We start from the raw sequence: 22,756 nt of genomic DNA on the forward strand, positions 1-22,756 counted from the left end.
AGCCCAGGCTAGGCCGGGTCCGGGGAAGCAGGTTAGGAAAGGTGGCCAGGGCGCCTGGCGGGCCTGCCTTGCTCAGGCTGTCCGGAGTTCGGGATCACTCACTCGGGTGCTCCCCAGGGAGGACCCGGGGCCGACCGCAGGTGTGGATTTGGGGGGCTCCGCCTACCTTCGACTTCCGAAGACGGGGAATGGGGGGGAGGAGGAGGAGGCTCGTCCTGAGTGTGCCTAGGGACTGTGTCGCCTGTGAAAGGTGGGGAACCACAGCTTAAGAGAACTCGAGACGACTAGGCCGCTGAACACGCACAGTGGGGACCGTGGGGAGAGACCTTATTAAACCTGTTCCGCCGTCCTCCTTCCTGGGAGCTCGTGACCCCCGTGGGATTTTCCGGCTGTAAGCTCCCAACGTCATAATTCACATAGTTTGGTTTTTGTCACAGTGTTGCTTCAGAGGCTTTTCACGTACCTAGTTAAAAAAAAAAACACGTATACGACACTACTAGAAGTCAAGAGCATTCAGGAACTTTATTTTTAATGTAAATTGGGACAATATGAGTTCATAGGGTTGGTGTCAGCAAAATTCATGGAATAATGGTTGGCACACAGTAAGTGTCTGGTAAATGTTAGCTACTGCGATTAATACTATTTTTATTAACGAGCCCCTAGAGGACTTTATCGGATACCGGTTGTTCTCAAAAGATTTGGAAATGCATTTTCTGCGAATTCTTTGTTTTGCCAAACAAAAGTTTCAGTCGTGAATAAAAATGAATGCCCATGATTTTTAATCTAACTGTGCTAACTTTATAATTACATTTATTTCCTGCCTTTGAGTGTTAGAGGGAGTTCTCTTCCAACAGCTTTAACCCAAAAAGCAAAGCTAAAAATTTTCAATTTGGGGGGAGGGGAGAATCTCATGTTTTCCCTGAAATTTGGGGCCTTAAAAATTCGGAGCATGTTGTCCTTGAGGAGTATTTCAGTTTGCTGTTTTGTAGGTAGTGCGACAACTGGGAAATGTTTTATTTGGTATTGAAATATCTGAGGTGTAATGATATATTTAGTCTGCATGATCTGTTGATATTTTATCAGAGAGCCACTTTAATTGCCAATTTTCAATCCCTGTTATGTGTTGGCTGCTGTATTGGAGTTTGTTTTTTTTTTTTAACATATATTCTCTCCTGTAATTAATTCTCCAGCAGTTATGTAAGTTACTTAGGTATTTCGGATATGAAGACTTCAATATAGCCAGGCAGGATTAGATCCCGAAATCCAGTATTTTTTAATGTAGTGGGGAGTCAGTGTGTGGATTGGAGCAATTTTTATTCCAGAAAATTTTTTCAATCTATAGAAGTAGGGAGAATGAATAGTAGAATGAACCCGTCATCTGCTTCAAATTTTCTATGGCCAGGGGTATTTTATTTATATATCCCTACTGTTTAGAAACAACTTAGACATACCATTTCATGTTTAAATAGTTTAGTATGTATCACTAAAAGACTTCCGCAAAGCTGCTGTTGAGATAAGGCAGTGGTGATTTTATTGTCTCAAATGTAAGGTCTCATGGATATTTATTAATGAATCCGTTGTCAAGAGGGAGTTTTATATAAACTCATTTCATGGGGAAGGCAAATTATATGAGATACCTAAATGAAATATAACAGGGATTTTTAGGGAGGGAATCATCAGGTTTAGTATTAATAGTAAACACATAATCAGATTTTGACTCAAGATGAGAGAAAACTATAGTGATTTGTGAGTAGATTAGAAGAGTCCTTTTTAATATTCCCTTATTCCTTGGAGATTGAAAATCAGCATTTAGGCTAGTTTTTCTAAATGTGTTAAATAGAAAATAATGGCATAATTATTAGGCCCAAAACTACAGAAAACCGTAAGTAAGACACCACACCAATAGGTTCACCACATAGAGAACCACTGTTAACATTTCCATGTATGATGTATTTGAGCACATGAGAAAACAGTTTTAAATCTTTTAGCCACTAGACACAAAATATTTGTTGCTCTGAAATTACCATTAATTTAAAAATGTACAGTTTAACAGGGACGTTCAAAAAATAATAGCCAACATTTACTAAGTTCTTACTCTGTTCTAGGATCTGTTGTAAGAACTTCCCATTTATGAACTTAATTTTCCCCAAAAGTATTTTAAGCCATCTAGTCTCGCTCCAGAACCTGAACTCTTTTTTTTTTTTTTTTTAATGTTTATTTATTATGGAGACAGAAACAGAGCATGAGCAGTGGCGGGGGCAAAGAGAGAGACACACACACAGAATCTGAAGCAGGCTCCAGATTCTGAGCTGTCAGCACAGAGCCTGACGCAAGGCTGGAACCCATGAACTGTGAGATCATGACCTGAGCTGAAGTCGGATGCTTAACCAACTGAGCCACCCAGGCACCCCCAGAAACTGAACTCTTAAGTCACCTCTCAGGTTGACTGGGTTTGAAACATAACTATGTTGTGGCTCTGTCATGGCTCTATCACAGTAACTGTGTGACCTAAGTCAAGTTACTTAACCTCTATGTGCCTGTTTCTTCATTTTTAAGGATTGTAACAGTCCACCGGATTGTTGAGGACTATGTTAAGTGTTTAACTAGCTGTTACAAAGTTGAGTCTTTTTTTTAATTTATTTTTTTATTTTTTTATGTTTTTTATTTATTTTTGAGAGACAGAGAGAGACAGTGTGAGCAGGGGAGGGTCAGAGAGAGAGGGAGACAGAGCATCTGAAGCAGGCTCCAGGCTCTGAGCTAGCTGTCAGCACAGAGCCCAATGCAGGGCTCGACCCCACAAACTGTGAGAAGTTGCACACTTAACCGAATGAGCCCTCCAGACCCCCCAAAGTTGAGTCTTAAATAAAGGTTAGCTTAAAAGTTTTTTAAATCTGAAAATTATAGCAGGATTTTAGGTTTAAGTCTTAATACTTTTACATTATTTCATTACAAAGGCAGTGAATTTAAATAAATGGCGTTCAGTGTCCTATAGAGGTTATAATTGTATATTATAGACAAAATTATTAAAGTGATTAACATTAGATTTGCTTACTGATTTATTTAATTATGTAATATTTATTTCTTTACAGGTTTCTCTACATCCAGAAAGAAAAAAAATTGACACCTTGCATCCTGGAAGTTCATTTAAAAGACTGAAATTAGGGACTTCTTTCAAATTTGGACATGGCTAATCGAGGAGCAACAAGACCCAACGGACCAAATACTGGAAATAAAATATGCCAGTTCAAACTAGTACTTCTGGGAGAGTCTGCTGTTGGCAAATCAAGCCTAGTGCTTCGTTTTGTGAAGGGCCAGTTTCATGAATTTCAAGAGAGTACCATAGGGGGTGAGATTTTCTTTTTATTCTTCATTTAATTGAATCATACATTGACAAAAAATATTTGCAGTTCCAATTGTGTGATGAATACCTAAATAGGTCACACAGTGAAGAAAACTGTTCAGCAGACCTCAAGCTTTAAAATTTATCTTGATTTTTTTTTTTTAGATAGTATCTTTCTACATTTTGGATTTCCCAGTTATTCCCAAGATGATTGTGTAAAAGCTGGAATACAGAAGCAAACATGAACTTAGTCAGTGTTCCAAGTAATTAAATTTGATCTGATACCTGTTTCTTGATAATGATTAGCAGCTTCTTCAAATTAATACGTTTGTGCTGAATTATAGTGGCTTTAGAATGAATAATGAAAATAATAGTGGAAGTTAACTTTAAAATCCTAATTCTAAATAACTAGAGCGTTTGTATATTACACTAATTAGTAAAATTAATTAAATTTTATTAAACTTGAGGAAAAGTCAGTGATCAATGGAGAGGGACATGAAAGGGAAATGGGACCTAGAGAGAAAGATCAAAGATGGGGAAGAAGTAGAATAAGCCCTGAATACATTGATTGTGGTAGGGCTGAGATGGGATGAGGGGAAGGTAAGAGGCAGGACAACTAATAGTGCAGTGTTGTGCATAAAGACAGGAAATTTGATGATTGAATTTAATAAAATTCAGAACTATATAGCTTTGGGGCAAAACTTTTTCAGTGCTTGTTTAATCTGTCAAATGAAGCTTTTGAATTAGGTAATATCAGAGGAACCACACAGCTTTAAGATTTACAATATTTAAAGGTCTTTGCAAGGTCTGTATTAGTAAGCAGTACTATTTTTTTAAGTATATATAAATATATTTTAACCCCATACATATAAAAAGTCACTTTTGAAATATTGACCCAGCTAATATGTAGCAATGTCTGATCTGTGTTTTAGGAATATAATTTTATGTTGTGCATTTGGTGTATGTTTTCAGGTATGCTTGAGAAATTTATTCATAGTTCAGACCCTTCTAATGAAATAGTTTATAAAACTGTACTACCTCCTGACTTTTCCCTGCATACAGAAAATATACTACATAGATGGTATTTCCACTTTAATAGACTTAGCAATGTAGTAGTGATTGTCATCCTCTTTCATTTGTATATCTGTCAAGTTATACAGGGTTATGTAGTTTCAGTATTTTATATTTTTTTATAATGGATAACCTTCAGAAATATAGTCCACCTCATTGAACTTTTGAGTTAAAAATCAAATGAACAATATATTACACGTTCTTTGTGATTTCTTTGTTGAAACATTTATACACACACACAGTTGGTTTAGGAATGAAATATCCATATCCCTTAAGGCAGTATTGCTTGTGAGTGATTGTCAGTGGCAGCATTTCCCAAAGTTTATATGCATTCTAGGCTAAATACCTGGCCAGATAGGTTTGGGACTAGCTACATGCCACCCGCCCCCCTCTTCACAGTGTATATTCAGATAACAAAAATACTGAAGTACTATAGTAAAGAACTTAATTCCTGGGGAACTACCAGAGCCTCAAAGCCAAGACTAGAATTTTTGTTTTTGTTTTGGATATTATGGTCATCCAAATGTACTTTTTCCTAATGATATTTCAAGAAGGACATTTCTAAGAAAAATTGAACCCTGTGAGTTATAAATATACATATCTGATAAATGTGTATGCATATATATAATTTGCATTTCCATTTAATACAATTTAGATGATTTACATTTTACTATGAATTTTTCAGGTTTTTTGTTCCTATATCTGAAGCTTCCTTAACATTTTCTATTTGTACAGATCAAATCTGACTTTTAAAACCAACTTTAGAAGAGATTTATTTGCAGATTTCTGTGCTAATGGTTTTTGGACACTTAAACTATGTTGACCACATATTTTTAAGAGGTATGACAGTGCATTATGATTACAGCTGTGAGCACTGGTTTTTGTTTTTGCTTTAAGACATAATAGACATATAAGATTGTGTAAGGTTAAGGTGTAAGACATTGATTAGATATGTTTTTATAGTGAGTGCTGTTCTTTTATGCTCTTTGCTAATAGCTCTTCACCCTTAGGGACCATACTAGTATTATGTTTTAAGGATTTCAAGGTTTGAGCTATTTAATGATCAACACCACAAGTCCGTAACTTGTAAGTAATACGTATTTTTGTTTTCGCTGATGTGTGGTAAGACTTACCTAACAAATGAACCTAGCTAAATATTTTGCATTTTATTTTTTGGTTGTTTATATCTAGTAACATTAGGTATGTTCTGTAGAGCTGACGTAAAATTTTCACCTGTCTGAAATCATGCTACACTTCTGAGTTTGTATATTCTAAAGCCTTAACATTCATCAAGAACATCAGGGTAGCTTATGCAGTTCTTCTAAACATGATAGCTTGATTTAAGAATCACTGGTGTCTCACTGTATCCTATGCAATTGGCCCTTTACCCTGTAGCACCCATAATAAGGTTAAGGTAGTTAAGTGTTGGGTTTAATACTTGGGGGAGTTCAAAGGAACGCCTGGGTGGCTCAGTCAGTTAAGAGTCCTACTTTAGCTCAGGTCATGACTCGCAGTTCACAAGTTTGAGCCCTGCATTGGCCTTAAAGCCCGCAGGACTGTTATGTTCTTATTGTTTAAGATGAACCCAGCAGCACCTGAGTTGCTCTGTCAGTTGAATATCCAACTCTTGATTTCTGCTCAGGCCATGATCCCAGAGTGGTGGGATCAAGCCTGGCATCTGGCTCCCACTGCCCCTTCCCCCAGTGTCACTCACTCTTGAATGCATGCGCATGTGCTCCAGCTTTCTGTCTCACTCTCTCTCAAGAAATAAAAAGCCCAGAAGGTTAGCAAGTAGCATTAGGCTCAGATGATTGTATTCCTCAGTATCTCGTCAGTATATATCTTGGACAGGGCTGTTCATCTTTCGCTTAATACCTTGAGTACTTTAAGACTTAAAATATTTCAAGTGAGTTACCCCGTCAAAAAAAAAATATTTGTTTTTAAACACATTTAAATGTTATTTATAAACAAGTGGATCTTCATGTAAGTCAGAGCAAGGTTAAAATATGCAGTTGAAGGGGTGCCTGGGTAGCTCAGTGGGTTGAGCGTCCACCTCTTGATTTTGGCTCAGATCACGATCCCAGTTCTGTGTCAGGCTTTGCACTGACTGTGAGGGGCATGCTTGGGATTCTCTCTCAACCCTCTCTCTCTACCCATTCCCAAAATGAGTAAATCTTTTCTTAATAAAAGACTATGCAATGAAATAAGATATAATCATTCAACTCTTTTTCTTTTGAAAGATAAATGTTGGATACCAGAGTTTAATTTTATATGCATTGATCATTAAAGGAGTGTCAGACAAGTTTAGGTTACAGAACTGTACATATTAACATTCCTCTTGGAGGTAACTGTCATTTTTGAGGTTTGGTTTAGCATAGTGGTTCTTAGAGTGTTCCTTATTCCAGAAGCATCTGCATTACCTGAGAACTTGTTAAAAACGCAGATTCCTATGTCCTGTATTGAACCAAAACACTAAAGTGAAACCAGTAATCTTAAACTTTAACAAGTTCCTAGGTGATTCTGTTGCATATTGAAGTTTGAGAACCACTGCTTTTTATGTTCTGAGTAGTCTGTATTACATTTACACTAAAGTTTTTGAAATAATTGCTTTTTGTTAAACTGTGGTTTGGGTAGGGGTTTTAAAAACATGTTATTCATCCCAACTACTCCAGTTTTAGGATCACAAGTATTGTGTCTGGTAACATCACATATTACTTGTATCTCTTTGTATGGGAACCCCTTCTCACGAGTCTGTTGACCTGTTAGGCCCTGTAAGAGTGTCACGGCTGCTCTGCCTTGTTTCTGAGGGACTTAGAGTATCTACAGTTTTCAGTTATCTGTACCAGTGCTCTTCTCCTTTATTGCCACAGGTAATGAAGGACTTAGTGTAATTTAAATTGTAGTTCCAGTACATGGCACATACTAGCTCATGATCATAGGCAAGGCAGACTCAGCTCTCACAGGAAATGGAAATAATGGTATCTACTTGAAAACTTTTTAGTGAGGATTAAATGAAAGCACCTATAAATTTCTTGGCACAGTGCATAGCACAGAGTAAAATGCTTATTAAATGTTATCACCACTATCATCACCGATACTCTTTGCTGAGTCATTTTGTCATTGTTATATGTCATTATTTTGGAATCATGACTGTTCTATCTAGAGCATGGCATTTGATTTAGGATTTGACAGTGATTAAAAAAAGCTTTTTATGTTTAGATTTGCTTTATTGGAAGATAAAACGTTCTTTTTATTTAAAATGTTTTTTAGTGTTTAGTTTTGAGAGGGAGTGAAAGAGCGTAAGTGGGGGAGGGGCAGAGAGAGAGAAAGACAGAATCCAAAACAGGCTCCAGACTAAGCCGTCAGCACAGAGCCTGACAAGCTGTGAGATCATGACCTGAGCTGAAGTCGGACGCTTAACCGACTGAGCCACCTAGGTGCCCCTGGAAGATAACACTTCGAGAAACAAATAAGATTTTAAAAACCTTATAAAAGCAAGTACTTAACTAAATTTGAGCCATCCTAAAAATGAAGTTTTTGCAGATTCATTCAAGTGGATAGTATGAGCATTGACAACTAAGTTTCTTAAAATTCTGCCTGGTAAATTCTTACTAATTTTTCCTCCTCTATTTATTGGTGTTCACAAAACTGGTTAGTCGTGTATATTACCTTAAATGTATGCCACCCACATGAACTAAGTTATTTGTGGAAGTTTTCTGAAAGGGAGAAATCACACTGTTAAATAGAATACTAAATATACTCAGATATTAAACTTGCCTCCTAAACGGAGAAAGAAAAGCCAGCCAGAAAATTTAAATCTGAATAATTTATGTTCTTCCTGTAGTAGTAAGCTTTCTCTCTTGCCTTTCACTTGTTAGCCTTCAGAAAGACTGGTTAGTATACAAATGATCCCCAGTTTTACAGTGGTTTTATTAGTTTCTTCAACTTCATGATGGTACAAAAACAATACAGACAGTAGAAACCATAAAAACTTTGATTTTTGATTTTCTTGCAGGCCAGCAATATGTAGTACAATATCCTTGTGATGCTTGGCAATGACAGTGAGTCCTAGCTCCTAGTCATCCACGTATCACGAGGGCAAATAACCAATACGCTCACAACTCTCTGTAACAGCCTTTCCATTTTTCATGTTTAGTGTAGTATTCAAAAAATTACATAAGATATAAAACACTTTATTATAAATTAAGTTTTGTGTTAGATGATTTTGCCTAATTTTAGGTTAGCATAAGTGTTCTGAGTACATTTGAGCAAAGCTAGGTTAGGTGTATTAAGTGAATTTTTCATTTTTACCGTATTTTCAACTTGAGGATGGGTTTATAAAGAGTAACCCCGTAATGAGATGAGAAAAGTCTGTAATTGTAATCTGTGCATTTATTGCCCTTTTTTTTTTCATCTACACTTTGCTCTCAACTAAAAGTACTTTTGAGGGGTGCCTGGGTGGCTCAGTCAGTTAAACATCTGACTTACTTTGGCTCAGGTCAGGATCTCGTGGTTCTTGGGTTCAAGCCCTACGTCAGGTTCTGTGCTGACAGCTCAGAGCCTGGAGTCTGTTCCAGATTCTGTGTGTGTGTCTCTCTCTCTCTGCCCCTCACCTGCTCACGCTCTGTCTCTGTCTCAAAAATAAATATTAAAAAATAAGTACTTTTGAGAAAGGATAGAAGACCTAGAGACAGGCCATAAGTATATGGTTTTGGACTCAGGAGAAAAATGGTGTTTGAAGTATTCATTGTTCTTTTTAATACAATGAGAATTAACATTTGTAGAAATTAATCAATTGGTTTCAAGTGAAAGAATGCAGAGTACTACTTCCTTCTAGAAAGTATGTATTCAGTTGTATTACTAAGAGAAGTTGATAGAGATTGGCTGCTTTATGTCAGTTATTACCAGTTTTATCCTGAAAAATGATTTTTTATAGTTTTAACATTGTTTTCCGGTATTCTACTTTAAAATGTTATCATACATGAGTATTTAAACATTGCTGCCACATAGGAGTCTGTAACTTTGTTTCTAGTCCTGGCACCCTATTATGGACACTTTGTGAGCCCTGTTTGAACATTTGTAAGAGGAGAGGATTGTAAATATGTATTCTTCTAGAGCAGACCTTTTTGTAAGTGTGTACTTTCCATATTAAACACTATAATCAATACAATTTAATCTTTTCCTCCTTAAAATTTATTTCATAATTTTGGATATTGTGTGTGTGTGTCCTTTTTTTGTTTTTGTTTTTTGAGTGACAGAGACACAGTGTGAGCAGGGGAGGGTCAGAGAGAGGGGAGGTACAGAATCTGAAGCAAGCTCCAGGCTCTGAGCTAGCTGTCAGTGCAGAGATTGATGCGGGGCTCAAACCCACGAACCATGACCTGAGTTGAAGCCGGGCACTTAATCGACTGAGCCACACAGGCGCCCCAGTTTGGGATTTTGGACATCAAGTTTTTGCCCTGTCTTACTTAATTCATTGATTGCCCTCTGGTGCTGCTTTAGTTTTCAAAGCTGTTTGGTAGGATGGTTTTTGCCAGTTAGCTCTAACTATAGTGAACAGCTTCTCTTGGTTAATTGGCTGCTTTTATTCTCTTACATACTGGAAAGTAAGATTGTCAAACTTCTTTAAAATTCATTTAGTCAACAAATTTACCAAGCTCCTAACATTGTGCTAAGTACTAGAAATCAAGTCTTATGGTTTAGCATGGGAGACAAATTGACAGTATACATAAGGTATGAAAAGTGGTATTACATACCACTACTTAAATGTCTAAATTTTTTTCATGTTTATTTTTGAGAGAGAGAGAGAGAGAGAGAGAGAGACACACAGAGAAGGGGAGGGTCAGAGAGGGAGACACAGAATCCAAAGCATGCTCCAGGCTCTGAGCTGTCAACTTAGAGCCTGATGTGGGGCTCAAACCCATGAACTGCGAGATCATGACCTGAGCTGAAGTTGGCTGCTTAACCGATTAAGCCACCCAGGTGCCCCCAAAATATGTCTAAATTTCTGACTGATTATCCTGTTTTATTTATTATGTATGTCCCAAAAGAGGATACATATGTATATATAAAGGAAGTATATTCTCAGTTACATACTGAAGAAGTAGGTAAATTTGCATAAACATTGGTGCTTGGAATTTATGACATCTATTTTGGCTGCATTCATACTACTTTGTTACCTTTCTGTTGTTGACTCTGTTCTGAACATTTATGGTTTGTGGCTAATTCACCTTTGGTAGACACCAGAGGCACATAAAAGATGCTTGTTTTGAATGATTGGATGTGTTGGGTTGGGAAGCTTTATTTTTATTTTTATTTATTTGTTTTTACTTAAGATTTATTTATTTTGAGAGAGCAAAAGCAGGAGGGGGCAGAGAGAGAGAGAATGGGTAGCTTTTCTAAAAACATGCTTAATAGGATAAGAATTCTGACTTAATAAAAATGCAGGAAACTTTGTTTTTGAAAAATGTTTATTTTCTCCTTTTGCATCTTACACCATAATAATCTGATGTTACTTATATGCAATCTTGTATTACATACTAAATTTAACATAGAATAAGCTAATCTGGAGTCATTATTGAGAGCTTTTTATTACAAGCCTCTTGGTGGAAAGAATAAGAATGTGTAAGAGTAAGAAAAACAATAGGAGTAATTCCAAGAGGTTATGGGATTTTTATCATTGGCTATCATGATATAAATTTGAACTCTAGCTAGCAAATTATTAAATTTCTCAAGATGAAAGTGTTATTGAATCCACATACTGGATTTTGGAAATGAGGAATATTCTTAGTGTTTTACAAGTTTTATAAAACAATATTTAAAGTAAGTGTTGATGAACAGCATTCACCCTCTTTTCAAGGTAGTACAGATGTGGAAGATAGAAGCAGGATGAGGAATCAGTTGTTTGTGGTTTCCATTGTTGGGACTCAAAAAAAAAAAGAGGATAAGGGACTCAAGTCACTATATAATTTATTGGGTATCTTTAGCATTTCTCAGCATTTTTACGAGTCTCATATGGACCTTACCACGGCTATATGAGGTTACGCTGAAAATTCTCCTTCCTATATTCTCCTTCCCCTCTGGGCCTCCACCACCAGCACAGTGTAACTTTGTTATATGCCCTTGGGAACTTACTGTTACTTCTAATCTCTATATTCTCTACCCCATTTAATGCAATTTGAAACATATCAGAGCTAATATAATGTAGCTTATATTTTTCATGTTAGTACTGTTCAGGTGATTTTTTTTTTTTTAATTTCTCAGAAACAACCACAAATCCTGATGATTTAGAGCAAAATCATTTTATCCTCTCATGGTTCTGGGAATTGAGTGGGCTTTGTAGATGTTTTTCTGATCTCAGGGGTTGCTGTCAGTGCTGGGGCTAGACTCAATCTCAGCTGCTGCGGGCTAGTGGTGGAGCCTCAGCCAGACCACCTGCATGTGGGCCTTGCCACCTGGCTTGAGTTTCCTCACAGAATGATGGATCCGTTCAAGACTGAGTGTCCCAAAAAGTACCAGGTGAAGCTGGGTGGCCTTTCATGACCTACCCCCAGAAGTTACTAGCATCAGTCATTTTCTAGTTACAGACTCTCACAGATTTGAAGGAGGGGTGTCAGCATGTAAGAAGAATGTGGTGAGGCCATCTTGGAAAACACATTCTGTCAAAGATCTATCCAGATCATTTGATGAAGAGCATCTTCATTTTTCTTGGGTGTAACAGTATTCCATTGCATGGATCATATCAATGTATATTTAAGTCACTTCTCTAGTTTGGAATTTGCACATGGTTTCTTTTTTTTGGCTGTTAACAGTTCTGCAGTAAATAATTCATAGTAATTTCTGACATATCCCAAGTATTTCTGTGGTTTAAATTCCTAGAAGTTGATTGTTTATGTAAAAGATTACATACGTTTGTATTTCTGAGGTAATCTTCCAGATAGCCCTTCAACAACAATGCACAGAATGCCTGTTCCTCTATACTAACTCAAGGGACTTTAGATTCTGCATTACTTATTGTACATTTTCCTCATATTATGAGGAAGACCAAGAATCTTTTCATAATTTTAGAGCCCATTGTGTTCATGTTAACTATAACTTCAATGTATTTTTATGTGAATTTGTTAACAATAGGTGCTGTTCTATTCATTTCATTTATTAATGTTAATTTCTCAATATCTTTGTTGTATTCATGATTTATTTTAGTGACTGGTAATCTCACATTTTTTAGCTGTACACTTATTGTTGAACATTTAATATTTGTATTTTTGATTGCCCTTTTAGGTAATCCTCTAATAGTGGATGTTTTCTTGGAATTTTTTTCCTCTCTGGAGTTAATTCTGGAAGATCTATTTCTAGATGCTGTAACTGAACCAGAAATAATTTTATCTAATGATTGTGGGATCAAACATTCCAGTCTCTTCATCACTTTTTTCCTCCCTTGGAGAGACTTCCAGATTTTTTGGCATTGCTCAGCTTAAATATGTTTTAAGAATACAAGTTTACTGTAACTGTTACTCTTGGAGTTAAAATCTTCCTTTTCTTTTCTCCCTTCTTTATTGTAAAATTCTAAAATATTAGAACTTTTAAGCTTGCATAAGTGGATAGGTTTGTTCTTAAGCACTAAAGAGTCACTTCAAGGCCAGTAATAATTTAATGATCTAAGCGGTTCCCTTGAGGTCGGGGAAGCATTGAGTGCTAGGTTCTTGAACCTAACACAGAAGGCATATCACAAAAGAGAAGGGGAAAAAAAGAAACTTCGCCCTTTTCAAAGAATCATTTTCATATTCTTTAGGTAAATTCCCAGAGGTGAGAATCCTGGATTGTGAAATGTTTAATGTTTAATCTTTTCCATAGTATCTGTATCAGTTTACATTCTCACCAACAGTGCCTTTTCCCCACATCCTTGCCAGTACTTGTTATTTCTGTTTTTTTAAACTGGTAATTCTGACTGGTGTGAGATGATACTTCATTGTGGTTTTGAATTACATTTTCCTGATCTTGAGCATCTTTTCATGTGTCTATTGGCCATCTGTGTGTCTTTGGGAAAACTGTATTTAGGTCCTCAGCCCATGTTGTAATTGGATTTGGGTGTTGTGAGTTGTAGGATTTCTTTATGTAGTTTGCATATTAACCCTTTATTGGATATATCCTTTGCAAATATTTTCTCCTGTGTAGCAGGGGTTTTTTTTTCATTTTGTCGATGATTTCCTTTAAAGTACAAAAGCTTTTAAGTTTGATGTAGTCTGGATTGTTTATTTTTGCTTCCTCTGGAGTTTTTAAGTGTGATTCGTTCACACCTCTTATTTCTAGCAATTTCTCAATTACAGCTTTAGGGTTTTTTGTTTTTGTTTTTTTTACCTGAGCTGGTTTGCTTAGCCTTCTGCTCTGAGATTTTCCTTACTGTATCCACCTTTCTTCTGTCCAATTCTGTAAGCAGCATATTGCCCTCTGACCTCAATTTTCTTACATATCAAAGAAGAGTTGTTGAATTTTCAGTTTGTTCATCGTTTTACTTGTTAGGATGGGGTAGCTACTTCTAAGCTCCATACTTGGAGAACCAGAAACCAGAAGTTGTCTTTTCCTTGCATATTATGGGAATTTAACAAAGTACTATTTAAACTATTTAGTAAAGTACCTATTGTCCACAGATAAAATGTCTTTCAAAGACACACATCCCTTAAAGCAAGGTTAAGTTCATTAACTTTTCTGTATTGATGTTCTTTGGAGAACATTTGTCTGAAGCTAGTTAATAACTTCTAACAACATCTCCCCTTTCTTCACCTTTTCTTTTTGTAATGTGTTCATTCTGCTTCCCAGTTTATTATTTGATACATCTTTGTTTAAATCCAGTCTGATGGGTAAAGACATTATAAGATTTGGGACTGTGGTGAGATAAGCACAGATTTTTTTTTTGTTAATTTTTTTTATGTCTTTATTTTATTTTGAGAGAGAGAGAGAGAGACAGAGAGTGAGCAGGGGGAGGGGCAGAGAGAGAGGGAGACGCAGTATGTGAAGCAGGCTCCAGGCTCTGGGTTGTCAGCACAGAGCCCGATGTGGGGCTCGAACCCACAAACCGTGAGATCATGACCTGAGCGAAAGTCGGATGCTTAACTGACTGAGCCACCCAGGCGCCCCAGATAAGCACAGATTCTTAGCCTTGAAGGTTCATTTACTGGTTTTATCATTTTATTATAGGGTGTTCCGGTTTGGGGCACTAAATTAATACTAACCAAACTCAAGCTTTTAAGACTGATTTTAAAACAATATGCATTCGTTTAGTGTCAGAAATACTACTGTTATGTATTACTATTTTTAGTACTACTACTGTTCAGCAGGTGACGTGTGACTGGCTTATGTCCTGGTTAGTAGATTGCCTTAGGAGAGTTAGGTGTCCTTCAGTATTTTCCAAGATTGCAGTTCATTTAGCAGCAGTTGCCTTTAGGTGCTGTTGGATGATTTTTGTTGTAAAATATGCATAACATAAAGTTTACAATTTAAACAATTTTTAAAAAGAAAAACAGCTCTGGATGATTAAGTACAGCCACCAGCACTGTACGTCTTCAGAACGTTTTCATCTTCCCCAACTGACACTGTTTATTAGACAATAACCTCCTGTTCTCCCCCACCCCTAGCCATAGCAAACACCATTCTACTTTCCCTCTAAGAATTTCAGTGTGTAGGAATCTCATATAAGGGAAATTCTCCAATATTTGTCTCTTTGTGATTGCCTTATTTCATTTAACATGTCACTAAGGTTCATCCATATTCTCATGTGTCAGAATTTTCTTTTTAAGGCAGAATAATGTTCCATCATATGCAGAATGACACATTCTCCTTATCTTCCATCGATCCTTCGTCATGGATTCTTGGGTTTCTTCCACCTTCTGGGTATTGTGAATAAATGCTGCTGTGAACATTGATATATAAATACCTATTGAAGTTCGGGCGCCTGGGTGGCTCAGTCTGTTGAGTGTCTGACTTTTGTTTAGGTCATGATCTCACAGTTTGTGGGTTCAAGCCCCGCGTCGGGCTCTCTGCTGACAACTCAGAGCCTGGAGCCTGCTTCAGATTCTGTGTCTTCCCCTCTCTCTGCCCCTCCCATGCTCATGTTGTCTCTGTCTCTCAAACAAAACAAATACCTGTTGAAGTCTTTGCTTTCACATCTTTTGGGTATATACTCAAATGGAATTGCTGCATTATCTGGTGATTGGTGGTTCTATTTAATATTTTTGAAGAATCTCTTTCCACAGTAGTGCACCATTTTATATTCCCAGTCAGTGCACATGAGTTATAAGTTTTCCATATCCTTGCCAACTCTTTGATTTATTTTGTTTTGATAATAGCTGTCCTAATGGGTGTAAAGTTGTATCTCATTATGGTATTGATTTTCATTTTCCTACTAGTGATGTGTTAAGCATTTTCATTAGCTTCTTGGTCATTTGCTTATCTTGTTTGAACAAATGTCTATCAAATTTCCTTGCCCAATTTTTAATTAGATGTTTGGGGTTTTTTTAATTAGACTTTTGTGTTGTTGAGTGGTAGGATTTCTTTATGTATTCCGGATATCAATTTCTCATTAGATGCTTATTGATTTTTAAGAATCAATTCTACATGACTAGTGATTTATAGATCATCTTATAAAATGGATTTACTTTTGGAAATACTGCCATCTTTTTATATAGTATCTTTTTTTATAGTATTTTACCTTGTTGCTAGGCTTTTGGAGTGTTTTCTTTTTGAGTTTAGTCACTGTGTATGCTTTCCTCTTTGCCCCAATGTTTTTTAGCCCTACCCTTCTGTTTCTCACATTAACTGAAATGTAACTCTTTCCTGAATTCATTGTTTTTGCTGCCATGACCTACTGGGTACTCCTCACAATGCACATATGATTTTAATGGGAAATAAAAATAAGCTCGGTTTTTTATTGTGCCTGCTGTTAGCTTTAGACTTTCATATATTTTCTGTGTACAATTTTATTATCTGGAGTCAGCGCTTATCTGAGAAAATCCATTATATTAAATTACTACTGTTGATATTCTTTTCCCAACAAACCGGTTTCTACCCTGATAATTTTGGTGCCTGGTTCTTGATGCTGCTTGGTCAGTTCCTGCCATTCTTCTCCCTGATTGGATATTCATCTTGGGAGTTTGAGTCAGATCCCTTGAACTCATTTATTAAATTCCTTGCCTCTAAAAACCTTTGTTTCTATAAATCACTTTCAAACAGTCTCTAACTTGGATTTTATGATCTACTTCTGAGAACCTGAACCAAGGCCCTTCTAACAATTATATTCCTTACCTTGCAGTTTTGGAAGGCCTTAGATCCACTGCTTAGAAAGGAGAACATTAAGTCATGATCCTACTGTGACTACTAATAATAGGAGACTGCTATTATTTATATATATATATATATATATATATATATATATATATATATATTTTACGTTTTTGCAATTACAGGTCATTTTATAACCATTTTAAATTTAATTGCTACTTAATACCTACCAAGCCACCTGTACCTTTGCATTTATACATTTCAGTTGTTTCTAATTTTTAAGTACAAAATTCTCTGAACATAAAGGTTTCTTCTTAGTCTCCTGTTCCCCATACCATCTTTTGGAGATTCCATGAGGCACTAGATTAACAAATACCAGCATTTTCATTATTTTGCTACATGTTGACAAAATTATTTTCAAAGCAGTTGTATCACCAGCAATATGTGAGTTTTTGCCACACTTTTTTGGGGTGTTTTTTTTTTTTTTCCATTAGGTATATTAACTTTTTTTTCTTACAACTTCTTGCTGTAAGGATGATTTTGTTTATCACTAGTGATGCTGACTTTTACCCCCTATGTTATATTTCTTTTATCCTTGATGCTTTGGGAGTTTTCTTAAGATTTATATGAGCTATCTACATGTTAAAATTTAATCTTTTAATATTCACTGTAGAAGTTTTCCAAAAATTTGTTCATCCCTGTGTTATGGGTATATGATACATGTTTGCAAACAAAATCTCAATTTTTTTATGTAATCAAACTGATAGTCATAGGATTTTTGGTCAGTTCTAGTAATTAATTCTTTTCTCTCAAATCTGATAAAAAGTTGAGGGTTGGGTGGTATTGGTTCCTTGGTTTTTCTCTATTATGCCCTTCTGTTCAATTCATGTAGAATCATTTTAGTTGTTACATTAAACTTTTTGACTTGTTAACCTTTGGATATGCTATTGATTTGGTTATTTTTTCCCCTGGCCCATTCTATTGCAGTGTCTCTTCCTTGCTTATTATTTATGAAGGTCTTGCACATTATAGGCCTTTGGTATTTGTAGATTTAACATTTACAGTTTCAGCTATCTCAGCTGACTGCAAGGTCTGTGATTCACTAATTTGTAGTTTTGCTGAGACTGAAATGTTACTTGCTTGCTGCCAGGCTTACCAATAGGAACCAATCTGGTAGCTCAAAGAGGGAGCCTCTTAGACAGGCCAGCACCCACATCTCAACGCAGCTTTGTTTTTCTCTACTTGTCGTCGCGTACACAGTAACTCTCGAAGTGATAAAAGCTGTTTCTTTGTGAAATATGGGCCCGAAAAGAAAACCAACTGCTAGTGCTGGTGATGAAGTGAAGAGAAAATGAAGAGGTCTAAGAAAGTGATGGTTCTTAGCCAGAAAATAAACGTTTTGGATAAATTAAAGTGGTTGTGCAGATTAAGGTAAGTTGGTGGTGGTTAATGTTGCTACAGTATCGATGTAGTAGTTTATATTTTGAGTGTCAGAATTTCTTATAACTTTATAAATTACTAGTGATGTAATTTTAGAAACCTTAAGGATTTGAAGATGTCAGCTGTACTTCACTGAGTTTTATGGGGGAAGTTAAATTTTATGGAGGAGGTATTTGAAAACTTCAGAACTTTAGGGAAACATGATGGCCTTGCAGTATATAGTGTTTCTAATAATGCTGGATTATCCCATAACATAATACTTCTATTCTTGTGGCACTACAGCACTTTTAATTTGTTAATGTGGTTTTGATGTACCCTAAAGCCCCATCCCTCTGGCCTCTTAGTACTGTTCCTTTTTTTCCACCCCCAGCATTATGCTCTGTCATACCACATGAACAACAGTATGGTGTTACCAAGTAAAAAGATCTTAATGGTATTTTGTTTGAGGTTGTGTTAGTTATATAATAACCTGAGTAGAGAGAAGCCTTTTGAAATGTCTTTTTCCCCCCCATTTTGGGAACTGTTTGTTGATTCAGGTGTTATCTAAGATACCCCATCCCCACAAATAGACATATCTTTTATGAACTTCTTTTAGCAAACATTTTGAATATTTATATGAACTGGGATTTTTATTATTGGGTATGGAGAAGAATAGCTAACAGTGATTTCCCAAGAAACTCCTAATCTAGGAAAAAAGATTACATAGATCAGTGATTATAAAAAATGTGAAAATGATCATGACACAGGGGTGGGGCATGTTAGGGTGTGGTGAAGGATGCTTTCTAAGAGGAGTTGAGTGACTTGATCTTACTTCAAGCATAACACTGAAAACCTGGTTATTGCCAGTGTGTTGTAAGGCTGTTAACTGTGATCTGTTCTAGCCAATTTAAAGAACTCATTATCTGTTCTTTTTTAGTTAATGCCTTTGGATTTTCTCATCAGTCTTGCCTCTTATAAATAATCTCTTTTCAGGAATCTATTTTATTTTAAGGATATTTGAGATGTTAATAAATAATGGTGCTGGTAGACATTCTTGTTTTGTTTCTAGATTTAGAGAGCCCGCTTAAGTGCTTTCCTGCTAAACAAAGCGCAGGTCTCAGGCTCACAGCGGGCACTTGATCAACTTTAAGGAAGATCCCATACATGTGTATTAGTAATGAATATTGCCTCGAATTCCCTTTTGCAATTTATTTAAATACATGACTTTTCTTTTTTATCCTACTGGTGTGATAGCTTTGATTCTGAATCTACGATCATGGGCTATTGTTTTAATGTATTTGTTGAAATTTCTTTTGCCTGTATTTTATGTCATTTTTGTACATTCATTTATTTAAAAAAAAGATTGGTACCCTTTTGTAATATCTTTAACTGGTTTGAGATCCAGATTATATTTCCTTTACGGTAGTATAACTAATAATTATGTCTCTGAGCCTAGAGTTAATTTATGGAAGTGTAAATGAATGTTTTTACTACCAGTGTACTCTGTGGTCATAGAAAAGAAAAAGTCTGACTGCAGATTATCCAGGGTTTTTTCCCAAGTTGCGTCAAACAGTATAGTTTGAGAAATAGCTTATGCTTTGTGATGCATTTTTTTCCTTTTTTCATTTTATGAAAAAAGTACTGTTTTAGAGGCTTAAGTGCTAAAAAATATTTTTTAGTTCTGCAGGAGAACCTTTCATGACTGAAAAAGTGACATGGTGCTTTTTTTGGTATCCTTTACCATATATACATGATTTAAGAAAGTGGATATTTCTGCTGATTTTGTATGTTAAAAAAGATTGATGAATTACAACATATTTTAATTAATGATTAGCTACTTCTGAGAATTCACAGAACTATTCATTAGAATCTGGTTAAAATAAAGAAATTTCCAATTATGACATTTATAAAACTGAGGTTATCGTTGCTAATATAAAGCCAGCAACCAGTTGACCTAATAAACATACCATGAAAAATAAATATTATAGTTAATGTAAAAGAAAATTAGACTTGGCTTATTCAGCACATTTGATGTCAACTAGTGAATCACTTAGGAAAGATTGACATTACTAGATAAACTACAGTTTACAAAAATGGATCATAATTCTTTTGTATGATAGGACAGAGTTTTAGAAAATTTTAACTTACTTTTGTGCCAGTTTCAGAGAAAGAGTTGAATATCACACCTTGAGCTGAAAGTAAAAGGGAGGGGCATACCAATTTATAATGAATGATAAAGTAGCAGAGGATTAACTACCAAAAATGAAGAAAATCTGTAAGATGATGTCAGCATGCTGCTAAAAATAGCTGTGTAGGTCTTATTCCTAAGTATCTTTATTTTAGTGCACTTAGCTACACTTAGAAACTTACTCTAGCAATTTTTAGTTTATTTTGAGAGTAAGAGAATGAGTGGGGGAAGGGCAGAGAGGAAGAGACCTCCAAGCAGGCTCTGCCCTGTCAGCTCAGAGCCCAATGTAGGGCTCTGTCTCAGGAACCAAGAGATCATGGCGTGAGCCAAAATCAAGAGTTGGATGCTTAGCCAACTGAACCACCTAGGCGCCCCCTTAACAACTGATATTTTAAAGTTCAATTCACTTGATTATAACCTACCTTTTATGAATTGCTTTCTTTTCATTTTTTGAGAATCCATTGTAGTTTTTTTCCTGATGTTTATTCCTAGAGCTAAGAGGATTATAATGGAAATTTTACTTCATATTGTTCAAGAAGCAGTTCAGAAAATAAATATGTAATTTGTAAGATTGAACAGCAACTTAACCTTAAAAGCAAAAATATTGCTACAAAATAATACGTTTCTTGACTCAGAGCTTGTGACTCTTGATCTTGGTCGTGAGTTTGAGCCTGACATTTGGTGTTAGAAATTACTTTTTAAAAATCCTTATGGCAAGGATTGAACAAGTTAATATTGAATCTATACTTAACAAATTAAGTTTAGATTGAATTCATAATGAACATAAAAATTAAAGTTATATAATGTTTTGAAGGAAAAATAAAACATTCAGTGTTAGAAGCCTGGGACTAAATCACCAGAGTATCCAGTAAATACCAGGAGAATGGAGCAGTCCTCTCCTTCTGCTTCCCGCCCCTTGGAATTTTTTTCAAGAATATCAATGTATATTTCTTGAATTGTTTTAAAATGTAAAAAATTTTACATTTACAATGTATAAAGCCATTTAAGAAATGCTATTAAACTTACTTACTAGTCCAATAAACTTTTTAAGAATGTAGAAAACTCTTGGAATCAGGTTTTCCTATGAGGGTCTTAGATAAGCAGTATGTGTATCAAGCGTTGAAGCCCAGGTCTCACAGGTATCATTGTATCACAGTGTCATGCAGCCACTGTTACCTGTGTGTGTGCAGTGTATCCTGTTTCCAGATGTGTTCTATGCTGTGAAAATATTAGGGGGAAATCATAAACTTATGCAGACATTTTCTTCTTTCAGCTGCTTTTCTAACCCAAACTGTGTGTCTTGATGACACAACAGTAAAGTTTGAAATATGGGATACAGCTGGTCAAGAACGATACCATAGCCTAGCACCAATGTACTACAGAGGAGCGCAAGCAGCCATAGTTGTATATGATATCACAAATGAGGTAAGTAGAAATGTAGGGTAAACTAGCTTGACTATACATTTCTCATATTCAGAATTTCAGTTAAAGATTCTTAAAACCTTTTCTTTTTTATGATACCCAGCCATGACATTTCTGTCAAAGCTTTCGTGAGCTTGAAGTACTGATTTAAAAAAAAAAAAAGATGAAATTGTCTCAAATAATAACAATAGTCCTAAGAATTTCTTTCCAAGAGTCACATTGAAGAGTTTAAAGCCTTGTCTTACACTCTCCCTAACCATTTTTTGAGCCTGTGCCAAATAGCTGTTTTCTTTGTTTCCCAGGAGTCCTTTGCCAGAGCCAAAAACTGGGTTAAAGAACTTCAGAGGCAAGCCAGTCCTAACATTGTAATAGCTTTATCAGGAAACAAGGCTGACCTTGCAAATAAAAGAGCTGTCGATTTTCAGGTATGTTTGAAGGCACATATGTATTATAAATTTTTCTTCTGTATCCACACTTGAATTAGTTATTTTAAAAGCCATGCAGATAATAGAAAACACGGATATTTAAAGCAAATGTTGATCTACTGTGTGTAATAAAGTGCTTCTCATGATAAATGTCTTTCATAATTGTAATATATAAATTGATTCAAAGATTTTGTTGATCTAATCAACTTAACGATAACCCACAACCCTCGGACCAACTGGGATTTTGTTGATCTAAACAATTACAAAAGAAGTGATTTTTCACAAATAGTGCAGAAATATATAAAGCAAAAGATGATTGATTGCCTCCTACCCTAATCCCTCCACCCCAACACATACTTTAGTATTCTTTCTAACCTCTTTTATCTGCCAATTTTTATGGTAGCTTACATACACATATACAGATACAGCTTACACTTAGGTGGTTCTTAAAAGGGCATTCAAAAATAAAGGATCTGAGCGAAATAAGTCAGGCAGAGAAGGACAGATACCATATGTTTGCACTCATAGGTCTAACAGGAAATTTTCAGGATGATCTAGTTTCAAGAAAAGCAAGCAGTTAGTAGTGCTTAAGAAAAATTGATTCAGTATCTAATGGAT

General features: G+C 35.8%; 2 protein-coding genes across 5 annotated transcripts in view; one reads left to right on the forward strand and one right to left on the reverse strand.

The window, feature by feature from the left end:
- The window catches only part of RAB5A (RAB5A, member RAS oncogene family), a 29,934-nt gene that overhangs the window by 423 nt on the left and 6,755 nt on the right, over window positions 1–22,756 (forward strand). Inside the window, exons 1-4 of one of the 2 annotated variants that reach the window (XM_029940352.1) lie at window positions 582–602; window positions 3,090–3,346; window positions 21,565–21,716; window positions 22,016–22,138. In XM_029940352.1, coding sequence (XP_029796212.1) covers window positions 3,184–3,346; window positions 21,565–21,716; window positions 22,016–22,138 — 438 coding nt within the window. In that variant the 5' untranslated portion in view covers window positions 582–602; window positions 3,090–3,183. Of the gene's footprint in view, window positions 1–581; window positions 603–3,089; window positions 3,347–21,564; window positions 21,717–22,015; window positions 22,139–22,756 lie in introns of those variants that run through there. The other variant, XM_029940351.1, reaches the window with a different exon arrangement.
- PP2D1 (protein phosphatase 2C like domain containing 1) overlaps window positions 3,463–22,756 on the reverse strand; it is a 41,938-nt gene continuing 22,644 nt past the window's right edge. The window contains exons 3-5 of one of the 3 annotated variants that reach the window (XM_029940349.1): window positions 20,714–20,785; window positions 20,252–20,295; window positions 3,463–3,562 (exon numbers count right to left, since the gene is read on the reverse strand). In XM_029940349.1, coding sequence (XP_029796209.1) covers window positions 3,476–3,562; window positions 20,252–20,295; window positions 20,714–20,785 — 203 coding nt within the window. In that variant the 3' untranslated portion in view covers window positions 3,463–3,475. Of the gene's footprint in view, window positions 3,563–10,894; window positions 11,337–20,251; window positions 20,296–20,713; window positions 20,786–22,756 lie in introns of those variants that run through there. The other 2 variants (XM_029940348.1, XM_029940350.1) reach the window with 2 other exon arrangements.

This window comes from Suricata suricatta, chromosome 5, assembly GCF_006229205.1.
Source record: "Suricata suricatta isolate VVHF042 chromosome 5, meerkat_22Aug2017_6uvM2_HiC, whole genome shotgun sequence".
Lineage (NCBI taxonomy): Eukaryota > Metazoa > Chordata > Mammalia > Carnivora > Herpestidae > Suricata > Suricata suricatta.